We start from the raw sequence: 14,469 nt of genomic DNA on the forward strand, positions 1-14,469 counted from the left end.
GAATTTTTTTCATTAACAAATGGCATTATCCAGTATCTGGCAAACCTCACCCTGTGTTCAGGTTCTGATACACTGTACTAATGATTGAAAGAAGACAAAAGCCCATTATCTTTAATGCTAATTGTTAAGATGCCCATTTCCCCTCCATCAACACTCTGCTTAGAACTTATTACAGAATGCTTATAAAGCATGAGATAAGAAAACATTCTGGCTTCCTCCTTTTCTTTCTAATAAAAGCCTGGACAAGTTCTCAGTTCCCAGGTTGGCACCATGGCTGTCCTGGCTTCCTGGGTCTGGGTACTGGTTGGCTGCCTTTCTGCTGCTGTAGCAGAGGATTCTAGTATCTCAACTCCATATCCTCCTCTCTGGGAAGAGAGCCCTGAACAGTTAAGCGATTATAGGTTTGAGGATGGAAAACACATAATTAACCCATGGGTATTCACTGACAGAATGGGGTTGTATAGAATCCTACTGACTCAGACAGCCACATATTTTGCACGATATGGTCCAGAAAATGAACAAAACCTTTTGTGGGGATTGCCTTTTCAGTTTGGATGGCAGTATAAAACAGGTAAGAAAGTCTCTTTTTTTCTCCTATACATCAATATATTCCTAAGGTATTAGGAAAATGGGATTATCCCTATATCTTACATTGCTGTCTAGTTTTATGTCAGCTTGACACAGGCTAGAGACATTTTAGAGGAGGGAATGTCAGTTGAGAAAATGCTTCCATAGGATCAACCTATAGGCAAGTCTTTGGGGGGCATTTTCTTGTTCACTGATTGATGTGACAGGGCCCAGCTCACTGTGGGTGGTGCCATTCCTGGAATGGTGGTCCTGGGTTCTGTAAGAAAGCAGACTGCGCAAGCCATGAGGAGTAAGCCAGTAAGCAGTACTCCTTCAAGATCTCTGCGTTAGCCCCTGCCTCCAAGTTCCAGTACAATTTGAGCTCCTACCTTTTCTTCTATCTATGGATGGTGATTCAATATAAATAAGCCAAATCCTTTCCTCTCCAAGTTGCTGTAGATCATGGTATTTCATCACCGTACTAGTAATCCTAACCAAGACACACACACACGTCTCTTTGAAAACTGATTCTTTGTGTTTAGTTTTTAATCTCCCCATAGTCTTGTACTTCTAGTTGTCCTTAGCCACAACTCCTTACCCTGTGAATTGGGTGTTTCTACCAGACACTTCAATGACACACAGGTATAGAGACCAAGCAAAAAGACACATCCTTTCTCTAATTTGTTGAGTATTTTCAAAATAGTTACCACCACACTGCTAACTACACATTTCTTCCTGTTCCTATGAACACACAAGGGGGTATTACTTATAAACAGGAGTGATGTCAGATTATATTAACCTTCTTGTGAGTCCTAATTGCCTTTACCGGATCATACGCATGAAATTATGAACGAGTGATGTCTTGCTAATGGTGGTCTGTGCCATTGGTTGCTTCTTCTTGGAAACCGAGCTCTTTTCAGTGTATATCCATGGAAGATGTTTTGGGGAAACATATTCATTTATGAAAGGATAGTTCTTTCTGGCTGATAGAAGAAGTGCATGAGGAGATTGGTGCCCAATGCCCAACTTACACAGCTTACTCATTGCTCAGCAAGTAAAAAATTAGATGGGGGAAGGAGAAGGGAGAAGGGGAGTGGTGCTAGTTTTGGAGAAAAAGAAAGATTATTTTCTGATGTTCTGATGTTTACATAATGGATAGTCAGCATGTAAAATACTTCTGATAACTTCTCTTAACTTATGTAGAAATCTCATGGATACCGAATGTTGTTATCTCCACTTTACAGTATGGTGCAAACAGACATGCACAGGTTCATGTAATTTAGAAAATGTAGAGCTACGGTTTGGCTTGACCATTAGCCTACCTCCTTTTCTGTGAGCGACTATGGCTCCTGTGACTTTTATTAGCAGCTAGAAAAGGCAGTAAAATGTGAAGTTATGTAAATTAAACTACCTATAGCTTATAAATTAAAAGTCAAAAGCTTGATATGGCTGAAAAACAGAAAATAATTTGGTTGAGAGATGAGAAAAAATATATAAAAATGATGGTAAGTAAAACATAAGTAAACTGCAAAATTTTGTACCTATTCATTAAATGCTTATATTTAACAATTTTAAATTTGTATAATAAACAAATACAACTGTGCATTCTTTGTCCTCTAGGTAGATTAGTTGACCCCACTGGAGAGACAGACTGTGGCTATGAACCTGGAGACCCTCTGTGTGTGTCTGTGGACAGTTGGTGGGCTGGTAGGTTCACTTTAGCAAACTTGTACCTTTACATCAAAGAACACATTAAAACCCCAATCGTAGAGACGGAGACAAAACTGAAACAGTTCTTCTCCTTTTGCAAGATGAGTCTACTTCATTATCTACCAGTGGCCTTGATGACATGTGGCATGACTGACCAGTCAAATCATGATTTTTAAGGATGTATCAGACTTTTCATAGGATTAAATCAAGGAACTACAAAGGTCATGGCCTTTAGAGACCAGCACTGTCAGTGACATGACAGTTTCCCAGGGGAACACAGATCTTTGAAAAGAGAAACCAAGATAATAATGCTTTTCCATTTTGTTAAGGAAAAAAAAACAAACTGCTAAAGACTGAAACTCACAAACTTGCCAGACTAATATTATACTTTATTTGGCCAATCTATAACTAAGGCTTTAGTCATGATTGCAATACTAAAACCAACTTGAACATATTTTCTAATTCTTTCATGATGTGTTTTGGTTTGAAATTAATTTACATAGAAATTTATTATAGTAATTTGCAAACAATTAGAAATGACATTGTATTGATTTTTACTTTTGGGGGGAATGACTCATAAATAGTATGAACCAATAGGTATTTCCCTTGTGCTAACTTGAGTCATTATTTTCAAAATTCATAAACAGACTTGTCAATAGCTCTAGATATCTGATTGGCTCAGTAATTTGGAATGTTAAGAATGGGTGCAAGCCAATTACTTAACTAAATTAAAGCATTTAAATCTGCTGGACTTACCTCTCTATAACTGCAAGTGTGAAGTCCTGAGAAGCTTATTGAGCTGTGAGACAAAATTTCCTGCTTTAGAGAAACAGGATAAAAAGATTTAGGGATAATGATGTATAAAACTTAGACTAAGTTGTGAATCATAAAATATGCATTTTCTGAATGCATAATAATGCTTGATTATTTATAAAAAGTTAAAATCAGCAATGTAATCTCATTGAGAACTTTTGTGCCTTTCTGTGAACAATTTGATAGCTTTTCTTCCCTTATTTATTTAATGCTTTTAAGTAGGAGTGGTATCCAATCCATCAAAAATACATTATAATTTTTCTTAAAAATATTATAATACAGCACTTCAGTATGTGGGTATACATTCACAATTATAGGACTATTAAAATGTAAGTTGATTTCCCTCAATATTTTTTATTTGATCATTTTCTTCACGACTTGCCATCTGGGAATTTCCCCTAACGATTTATGTATGCTTCCTCACAATGTGCTCTGGCATTTGCCACTGGCTGTGGGGCTAACGAGGCTTCTGTTTTTACAGATATGAATTATTTTTTGAGTGTGCTACCTTTCCTTGCTGCTGTTGATTCTGGCATACTGGGGATATCATCAGACCAAATCAAGATTTTACCACCACCCCTGGATCAATCCAAGTTTTGCTATGATGTTTCTGACTGCCGAAAGCTCTTTGGTGAAACAATGGACAAGTGGACTGCTTTTTTTAAGGTTCCTCTTTTCAGCCTTATACCAAACTCCTCAGACACTCGGAGACAAGGCTTTTTGTGAAAGTCTTTTGTGAAGGCTTGTTTTCATGTATCGTATAATTTCCTTAATATTAAAATGTAAATTTTAAACAGATATTTTACTCATAAGTAATGTAGAAATATAGTGCATGCCTTAGAAATCCACTGTTCTCATACAGTACTAACACAAAATCCATCTGTTCCCACTGCAAGTAAAAAAATATGCAGAGATCCATGACTGAGCCCCAGGTGGAGCTCTGGGAGCCCAATGGGTGAGAGAGAGGAGGGATTGTATGAGGGAGAGATATTGAGACCATGATTAGAAAAAGCACAGGGACAAAGAGCCAAACTAGTGGAAACGCATGAACTGTGAACCAATGGCTGAGGAGCCCCCATGGAACTGGACGGTACCCTCTGGATAAGTAGGACAGTTGATGGACAGTTGATTAGCTTGAACTGTTTGGGAGGCCCCCAGGCACCTATCCTTGGTGCATGAGCTGGCTTTTTGGAGCCTGGGGCCTATGCTGGGACACTTCACTCAGCCTTGGTGTAGGGAGGAGGGGACTGGACCTTCCTTGGCTGAGTCTACCAGGCTGGGCTGAGGAGGCTTTTGTTTTTACAGATGTGAATTAATCCCTGCCTTGGAGGAGGTGGGAACAAGAGTTGGGGGGAGGGCTGGGGGGTGGGGGAATCCATGGCTGATATGTGAAATTAAGTTAATTATAATATATATAAATTAAAAAAAAGAAATACATAATACAAAAAAATACGACAAATGGCGGCCACTTTAAGAGAGTTAAATAGGCATGTGAGTAATTGGGAATTTAGGTCATTAGTAAAATAGTATAAAATCAAGATTACATGCTTGTTTTCGATTAGTCTATCAAATTATTGGAACTGAATTAATAACCATTCATATGTAGGTGGAACTAAACAGCAATATGTTTTTCTGAACTAACCATTTGATGGCCAAAATAGAATACATTCATCAAGCATAGAAGAAGCTCATCATTAACGATTTAAATACGTATTTGCTAGTTCTTTGGTTAATTCATCTCTTTAGATACAATTCAATTTAATTTTCAAACATTTTTTTATCACTTTGAAAATTTTATGAGAATTTTAATAATGTTGACAGAAAAAAAATTGACAATGGTTCTGTCCAGTGTAAACCATGGACATTTTGCAGATACTTAAAGTTCACTTTAACTAGATGATATGCTTTACTGAAAAGTACTGGATGTTTTCTCTTTTGTTGTTAGGCACTAAGGCGTGGCATTTAATAACAGCATTTTCAGTTCACATCTCTGAGCCTGGTAGAATCTGAGGGATAGCTGCCCACATAACACTTTTTCCTCTATGCCTTAGTACATGCAGCTGCCTTCTAGTGACTTCGAAGGCCTTTTGAAGTACTTATGGACTGCTCATACCTCCTCCCTGGAGTATCCTCTTGTTGTCTTTGCAGACAGGTAAGAAAGAGTTTTTGTCTCTGTTTTAGTTTGATTTTTTTCCCCATTGCTTTGACTGAAAACCATGATCAACAGCAACTCTGGAAAGAAATAGTTTGTGTCAGCCTACAAGATATAGTCTATCATCAAGGGACACCAGGAGCTCAGGCAAGAACTGGGGACAGGAACAAGAGCAGAGACCATGGAGGAGTACTGTTTCATTCAGCTAACTTTCTTGTAATAACTCAAGACTACCTGCTGTTCAGGGATGGCATGGCCTCCAGTGGATTGGGACTACCCGAGTCGATGCGCAATCATGAAAACGCTTCATAACCACAGCCACACAGGCCAATCTGATGGATACAAGTCCTGAATTGAAATTCCTTCTTCCTGGGACATGTCCAGGCTTGTGTCAAGTTGACTCAAACTAACCAGCATGGTTTAATCATTTTTTTTTTTCATTTTCTTTTAGAATGATTGTGACTTTTAATCTTTTTGTTTGTTGTTTTTCAAGACAGGGTTTCTCTTTCTAGCTTTGTACCTGTCCTGGAACTCACTTTGTAGACCAGGCTGGCCTCGGACTCACAGAGATCTGCCTGCCTCTGCCTCCTGAGTGCTGAGATTAAAGGCGTGCGCTACCATCACCCCGCTGCTAGTGTAATCACTGGTGGTTGTAGTGGTGAAGGGAAAACTTAGAATATATTTCAGGAAAGGGGAGGAAAAAAAATCTGAGAAACAGGAGCTGGGAAAATAGCGCAAGTGGTAAACCCCTTCTTCTATGTAAACACAAAGACATGAGTTCATTTCCCAGAACCCATGTGAAAATAACCAAGCACTGTGGTATGTTGTAGCTGGAGAGCTTTTCTCCAGGTCCCACTAAGCCCCAGCAGTCTGGTAGCCCACTTATAAAATGAATACACAGACGCTTTTATTATTTAAACTGTTTGGCCATTAGCTCAGGCCTACCATTGTCTAGCTCTTACTCTTATATTTAGCCCATTTCTATTAATCTATATTTTGCCACATGGCTCATGGCTTACCAGTACCTTGCATCTTTCTTGTCACGGTGGGGGCTGGTAGTATCTCTGTCCTCTGCCTTCCACTTCCCAGAATTTTCTTCTCTGCTTGTTCCACCTATAATTCCTGCCTAGCTACTGGCCAATCAGTGTTTTATTTTAACCAATCAGAGCAACACATTTGACATACTTGAACATCCCACAGCAGTTATGTATTTATTATACTCATGCTAGGGAGATGAAAACTGGAGGGTTCCTGGCACTCACTGGTCAGCCCAAGCTTTGTGGTAAGTGCAGGCCACTGAGACACCCCATTTCAAAGGAAAAACAGCTGGGCAGTAGTGGCTCATGCCTGTAATCCCAGCACTTGGGAGGCAAATCTCTGAGTTCGAGGCCAGCCTGGTCTTCAAAGTGAGTTCCAGGACAGTCTCTAAAGCTACAGAGAAACCCTGTCTTGAAAAACCAAAAAAACAAAAACAAAAACAAACAAACAAAAAAACCACCCACAAAAAACAAAGGTGGATCACACCTAAGGTTGTACTCTGACATCCACTTGCACGCACACTCCCCTACACAGGCATGCACACACACACACGTAGGTAGATGTACTAATGCACACACTGTAATATCTAAGAGAAGGGGATTACATTACCTTGTGAATCGTGGTGGTCAAGTTGCAGTATTTGTTATAGGTTACTTTTCTACATTTAGAACATTTTCATGTGAGTAAAAAAAATCAATAATCAACAGAAGAATACAAACTATAAATTATATTTTTCTTTGTATGAATGTTGTACCTGTATGTATGTTTTTGTGCACATTTACATGCCTGTACTCCTGAAGACATTGGATCTCCTGGGACTGTACAGATGATTGTGAGCAACCATGTGGGTTCTGGAATCCAAACCCAGCTCCTTTGGGAATAAAACTTGGGTTCTCTGAGAGAGCAGCTTGTGCTTTCAACCACTGAGCCATCTCTCCAGGCCCCAAAACAATAGCACTCTGACTGTAGGAATTGTGAGTATTTAAAACATTTAAAATTTATAGTGACTAGAGGTTTTACTTTTTAGACATATTTTCTTTCTCTTAAGGTTTTATACATCCAAACTCTTTCATTTAGAACAGGTCAGATTCATTTAAAAGTTGATCTAAAATCAAACATCATGAAATTTTTGGTTATTAAATTATGTAACTATAAGGACTCTACCTTCATTAATTATAGCAAAACATTATTTTTGATTATTGTAATCTACTTCCTGAACTTCAGGGATTTTCTTCCCTTAGCATTTCCTTTAGTGCTAATAAATCTTTACCGACAGTTATTAAAATGTTACCATTCACTTAATAAAATAATAATTGGGTATTATTTAATATTAAGAATAATAAAATAAACCTTTCAATTTGTCAATGTAACATAACTTTAACTTCCATTTTGTTGGTGCTGAGTCTGGATCTTTTCTGTTAAGTCTGGCACTTAATATTGTATAATTAGTGGATAGAAAGTCTGATGTTCATATTCCTTGTGACTCCCTGCTCTGTAGGTTCACTTCCTTTAAAGAGGAAACTCCCCATCTTTGGGGGATATAAACTGTCCCTGAAGTCACTGAACTGAGCAAAAAGCCCTGTTTCATATCTAGTGCCAACTCAGGTGTAGTAAAAGGTAGCTGAGTCTAAGCAAGACCTCTGTGCCCCTCTAGAGGCAGTGGTGACGCACACCTTGGATCCTAGCCCTTTGGGGTGGGGAGGGGCTGATGGGTGCCGGAATTCAAGGCTAGCCATCTACAGGTTGAGTTCTAGGACAGACAGAGCTACACAGAGAAACCCTGTCTGGAAACAACCCCCCCCCCAAATTAATTAATTAATTAATAAAACTCAGCTTGAGCAGGAAAAATAGTTTTCCTCAGGGAAGAGCACACCAACTAGTTATTCAATACCAAATGATCAGCTCTGAACATATATAGACAAATAACACTATGCAGACTGAGCAGGTTATATTTATGTATTTAGGGATGTGTGTGTGTGTGTGTGTGTGTGTGTGTGTGTGTGTGTGTGTGTATGCATATATTACAACTGACCTAAAGGAAGGCTATGAATTTGTAAGAGAGCTAGAAGGATTTTATAGCAAGGCTTGGAAGGAGGAAAGAGAAGGGAGAAACAATGTATCCTAACTTCAAAAAAAAAAAAAAATAAAAGAAGTAATTAAAAAAGAAATCTCAGTTCTATTCAGACTATTTTAAAAAACAAACCCTAAACTTAAATGGACCCATTTGTGTTTTTTTCCACAGTGTCAGAATGTATTAAATAACACTAAATTTTATGCTTGGCCAGTTTTGTTCCTGCAATGTACTATGCCCTCCTATGTTTGCTTGTACGTTACGGCCTTTGACAGTCATGGTCTCTTTAACTCCAATCTTAATTACTAATGTTCATTCCAAGATCATGCGTTGTCCTTCAGATACATACCTACAGAGAGGTAAAGAGAGTCAGTTTCTGTACTTCCCAAGGAGCCCACCCATTGAGCTCTTGGAGGTTTGCAGAAGCAGAGCTGGTTCAAAGCTGAGGGAGACTCAGGGCGAGGAGGAGCAGGGCCAGTCTGGTCACTTTGAATGGTTCATGTCAAGGAGCAGGTACCTTGCTGAACTGAAATCAGGAACAGTCAAAAGTTTAGAGCCTGCCTGTAAATCCCACAATGCGTGTGTCTAAAGCATCAGTGATATCAGCATGCTGTACCAGGAATTTTCCTTCCTTGTATGTGATCCTGAGCTGAGGTTTGTGTTTTTGTTTTTTGTTTTGTTGTTGTGGCTATTTTTAATCATTTGGTGGTTTGGCATGTTCAATAATTTTACATGCCTGTTGTTTCTGGTATGTTTCTAGGTATGACTTTGGGATGCCCATGTGTTCATGTGTTCTCAACCTAAGTTGGTATGTCAGTGGTGATGTTTCATGCATGAACAGTTGCTACCAGTCTGAGCCTCCTGGTTGCGGCTGCTCAGAGGTGATTGTTTGCTTTACAAACAGGGTGCAGATTTATTCTGCCTCAAACTTGTACTCAAAATGAGACAAACTCCTTTTCCTTCCTTCATATGCTTTTTCTTTCTTTCTTTCTTTCTTTCTTTCTTTCTTTCTTTCTTTCTTTCTTTCTTTCTTCCTTCCTTCCTTCCTTCCTTCCTTCCTTCCTTCCTTCCTTTCTTTCTTTCTTTCTAATGGTGATGGGCATTGAACCAACTCAGGGCCTCATGCATCCCCGCATCCCCAGGCAAGCCCTCCCTGGGAGCTGCAACTCCATCCCACACCCTTTTATTTAATGATTATCTTGAGACAGTGTCTGGCTACATTGACCTGTCTGGGTTGGTCTTGATGTCAACCTGTACCACAGTGTGGACTTGAAGTTGTTATCCTCCTGCTTCAGCTTCTAGAGTAGCTGAGATTCTAGTCATCAGCCACAAAGCCCTGCTTGCAAGTGCCATGGTTTTGTCCAAACGCACTGACGTAGCACTTTCTATTTTATTTACACTTTCAGGTATCAGCTTTTGAAACCTCGCCATAGGAAGTCATGATTTAGCTTAACTGATTCTTACACTTAAGTGTAAGCAGTGTTCTCTGGATAGAGTAGTCCAGGGCTGCTATCTGTGTTGATACTTGGAGCTTACATTTTTGTAGTTGAAATCACTACGTGTATTGTCGCTGGCCACATAAATCTATCAAACCTACCACCTTAGTTTCCCCAGGTTTCAAAGAAGTTAGGCAACTTTCTTTAGGTGGTAGAGAAAACAAATTTATGTACACTTGGGCAAAACAGGGGGCAAAAGTCCTCGAGTCCTTCCACTTTTCCTGTGGCAGTGTTGCAGCTTTGAAGAAAGAATGAAAGCAAGCCAGGAAACACACATAAGCAGGCTTAACTGAGATATATGCTTTCAGAATGGCATGAAATCTCTTCCTGATAGGTGAGTCTGTCCTGGTAGGCCAGGCCCTTATTTACAACCTCTCTTCCCCCAGCATGAGATTCCTGGGGAAAATGCATTTCTCTAGGGCCCACTGGTTTAGGGTTCCCGTTTGAACATCTTTGGTCTTGATACTTTTCCCTAACTATCTTATTCTCCTTTGAGATCGTCCTCATCTGTGATTTTTGTATCTTAATACTTCATGTCTGTAACCTTGCTGGTCATCGAACAGATAAACTGAGGAACAACCTCCTAAATTTGTTCAAAGCATTATGGATTCTGTCCATAGACTTCCTTGTAATGAGGTCTGCTTCAGAGTAACTCATTTGCACCTGTCTGTCGAGAAAATGGACATAGATGCTGCAGTATGCCTTCATTATTAAGGATTTTCTCTGCTTTCCCTCTCTGTCACAACTCTCATTGTATTTCTATGCCTTTCTTGGTATGCTTTGCCTGCTAGGGCTCATGTTCTGGTCAACTGAGGATGGGTAGAGAGGAGCTGAAAATGTTTGAGACACTTCACATATGCATATCCTTTATGATTTTATCCTCATTGTATGAGGATTTAGGTAAATACAGGAACATGGGAAGTAATTTTCAAAATCTTGGCCATTTACCCCGAATTTTTAATTTTGGGGGGAGTTTGGAAACAGTTGGACTCCCCTTTGTTCAACTGTCCTTTGCTTTATTTTCTCCTTAATACTCTGTTCTGGCAGCTCTTATATCTCAGAGGCTCCCCACCACATCTGGCTAACTTGGTTGTCTGTTACATTTAAAGACCAGCACTTAGAAAACCAGACTCCTTCTGAGGTTTCGTACAGTGAGCATGCCTCTAAGAAAATCGTCCAGCTTATTGACCAACCAAATCTCTAACTGCTCACAGCCTGTGGCAAACACTTTACCCTTCCACTTGAGCTCAGCTGTCTTGCAGAGCAGACATTTTTCAGTCCCCTGTTCCAGAGTGAAGTCAAGACCTGGAGACTGTGCGCATCAAAGTCAGCAGCTACTGTTGTTTCCCATTTGAGAGGACAAAGGCGCTTGTGTTTACAACCAGGCAAGGCTGACCTTAAGAAGTGATACTTTAGGATCAATCTTCGCATGTTGATTTTATGAACTAAGGTACAGCTGACATGTAGCAATGCACACAGATTTAGGTATTTATTCAGCTGAATGAATGTTGGCCACTGCGAGCCTGGTCAAACCACCACCTAAAGCAAAATGCATGACATTCTTATCACTCTTTCTAGAACATTCCTTATGTCTCTGGTTTTATTCTCCTTAAAAAGCTTCGTTTCTTTAAAAAAATAATAATAATAATTTGTATAAAAGTTGAACCTCTCAGATAGCAGAAATAACTTTTGGCATATTTGTCTTCTAACTCAAGGTTAACAAACACTAACAGGCACAATGTATTTTTTCTTTCTTTCTTTTTCTGTTTATTTTATCTGTTTTTTTTTTTTTAAAAGGATCTCAGGGCTGGAGAGATGGCTCAGAGGTTAAGAGCACTGTCTGCTCTTCCAGAGGTCCTAAGTTCAATTCCTAGCACCCACATGGTGGCTCACAACCATCTACAGTGAGATCTGGTGTCCTCTTCTGCCTTGCATACACGACTATATAATAAATACATTTTTTTTTTTTTGAAAAAGGATCTCATGCATCCCAAACCGGCAGCTGAAAAAGGGCTTGGCCCCATGATCTTCTTGTTTCATGTCCCAGGTGTGAATTGTAAGCATGTGACACCAGGCCACGTTCCTATTTGTTGTTACATAGCCACACTATATTATAACATGTTTACTACATGTCAAGTATAGTGTGCCTAGGGAATAACATAAATGGAAAGTCAAATATTAAAAAGAGGTGACTAATTGGATAACCCTTCACAGATTCAGATTTAAATTTTATTTAGCTATCTACACAGTTCTGGAAAGACAAGCCAAATTCATGGGCCTATTGAACTTCCTTTCAAAATAATCTTTGGATTTTATTTCTTGGTGCTGGATGATTTCTGCCAAGTGAGATTTAAATTCTGAGGAAATTAATCATAAACGATAATTTTGTCTATTCGTCTTTTAGATATGCCTATTATTCTGGCCAAGAAGCCAAGTTTGAGGAAAACTGGGCTATTACTGTAAATTACTTGGCTGCAACCTACCTTCCTACGACCATGAATAGAACATACAACTTTCAGAAGGGTCTGCCGCCTCGTGTTCTTGTTGATACTGACATAGCCCCTTTTATTACCAACTTCACTTCTCTTCAGAACACGGTCCTGCTGTCACTCACAGCTCTTGGTGATACTGATAGACTGACAGGTAAAAATGTTCAAAGAATGCCAGAAGAAAATTAGGACTGTATTGTATGTATTGGGAGTGTCCATAAACTAGTTTAAGTAGAAATATATTCAGTCAGCCTACATTAAAAATGTGATACATTTTTCATTTCCTTAGAAGTTATTACTATTGATAGATGGTAAGACAATTGAGCAACTACAATTATTTACTTATGGCCTGTCTTTTCATTTGGATGCCACACTGAACTTGGACATCTGTAAAACAGCTGAAATATAAAACATAAAACCCACATACTCACATAAATCATTATTTCACTCTTGAAAACTTCTCTTTTTTATACATTCTACTTTACTTTACTCTTAAGTCTAAAGAACACAAATGAATTTCAAAAGAAAATTTGCCATTCTTAATGAAGTCACTATCCACCTGACTCATTGGATGCTTTTAATCCAATACTACTAGCCAAGAAAGAAGACCTTTATTATATAATGGCAAAACAGTGAAAAACAGGCTTCATTAACTAAATGTTTGAAGATTACCATGTCATCCCATTTTATACTTATGCTCTGGGACCTTGAGATAAACTAAACATATATACTATTACTATTTTTGTAAAGAGAAACTTTTTTGAGTCCCTAAATTATAAATGAAATAAATTAGACATGAGTGGATTATGTTCAAATTTGTGGAAAACTTTGGCATTAGACTATCAGATCCACTAAATATGTTAGTGCTCCAGTCAGTTGATCTTTTTCTTCTCACCTCATCCTTCATTGTGGTATAATACTGTCAGTCAGCAGGCAGCTTCCCTACACACAATGAACAGTAGGCCAATCTTCAGTTGATGGATAATATTTGAAAGATTTGTATTAGAATCATCTCATTTTCTTGTAGACATGCAATATTTTATTTAATAAATTTAGTATGATTATGGAAATGGTTAAAAGCTATGACCCATAATATAAGATCATCCCATGTATACTTTTCCTCATCATTTATGATTCCACCACTTAGAAAGCATGACACTAAACATTCAGGTCAGGTATTGCAAAATGATATAATACTATAAAAGAAATCAAATTTTCTTTGTGAAGTGATGATTTTAATGTTAATTGATAGGAAGCAAATGAAATAAATTTGACCAATGGTTATTGCCTAATGGAACTAAGAAATGTCTTCAGGAGCTGACATGGATTCATTTTATCTTTTCTAGGATCGGCATCTTTGACTGCCTGGGAATTTTTCATGAGTTCAAAATTTGCAAGGGAACTATTTCTAAAAGCTTTTGAAGAGTTTCTTGGAGCATCTACTTAAAACATAAAACTTTTAGTGAAGGATGAGCAACTGCCTTTGGCCACAAGCAAGTAAAAATAATGATTCTGATCACATTCATGTAGGCTTATGCTTTGGGTTTTTTTGCTTGATGTTCATTTTTCAGAGTTTCCTCCATGTATTTCTAGTATTAAATTTAAATTAATTTTGCACAATAATCCTTGAATTTTAAATTCTTCAATATTTCATTTTATAATATAAGGATATTGGTCAATGACAGTCAAATCACAAAAAAACATTAAACTGATATTAAGCATGTATGGCTGTTCTGATACTACTTTATGTAATGTAGGTTTTACAAATGTAGAATAATATATCCTACTCATGTTTTTACCAAAATCCAGACTATTTTGAAATCAAATACCAACATTCAACTTAAATATTTAAATCCCATAAAATTTAATTGCAAGTGGAATTCACTGACTTATCAGGTTTGATTTGTGATTTGCTAAGTTTATAATTACTTGTTAGCGTTCCCATCATTGACTCACATTTGTAAAGAATCCTTCACAGTGAAGTTTCTCATTGTTGTACCCTTTTATGAGAGAGATGCACTGGAATGACTTGATGTTCAAAGGGCTTCTCTGTCTTACTGCTTCAGACCCCTCCTGAGTCTGCACATCAACAAGACCCAATGGTTGGTGAATTATGTCACCATGTTTCTCAAA

The 14,469-nt window shown here is 38.2% G+C and overlaps 1 protein-coding gene across 1 annotated transcript; it reads left to right on the forward strand.

Moving 5' to 3' along the window:
* The first annotated feature begins 270 nt into the window (after window positions 1–270).
* Window positions 271–13,857, forward strand: C19H6orf58 (chromosome 19 C6orf58 homolog). Its single transcript, XM_036168588.1, has 6 exons — window positions 271–571; window positions 2,188–2,274; window positions 3,572–3,756; window positions 5,142–5,242; window positions 12,252–12,490; window positions 13,683–13,857. The coding sequence occupies exons 1-6, from the start codon at window positions 271–273 to the stop codon at window positions 13,781–13,783; spliced, it is 1,014 nt and encodes a 337-aa protein (XP_036024481.1). The 3' UTR covers window positions 13,784–13,857.
* Window positions 13,858–14,469: the final 612 nt, after the last annotated feature.

The sequence above is a fragment of the Onychomys torridus genome, chromosome 19 (genome assembly GCF_903995425.1).
Source record: "Onychomys torridus chromosome 19, mOncTor1.1, whole genome shotgun sequence".
Classification (NCBI taxonomy): Eukaryota; Metazoa; Chordata; class Mammalia; order Rodentia; family Cricetidae; genus Onychomys; species Onychomys torridus.

What these genes read in the sequence shown, in the direction of transcription:
- C19H6orf58 (XM_036168588.1), top strand. Translation starts at nt 271, where the DNA reads ATGGCTGTCCTGGCTTCCTGGGTCTGGGTACTGGTTGGCTGCCTTTCT. An exon ending in AGTGGACTGCTTTTTTTAAG is followed by an intron (nt 3,757 to 5,141) that starts GTTCCTCTTTTC and finishes TCTATGCCTTAG; the next exon opens with TACATGCAGCTGCCTTCTAG. An exon ending in CTTGTTGTCTTTGCAGACAG is followed by an intron (nt 5,243 to 12,251) that starts GTAAGAAAGAGT and finishes TTCGTCTTTTAG; the next exon opens with ATATGCCTATTATTCTGGCC.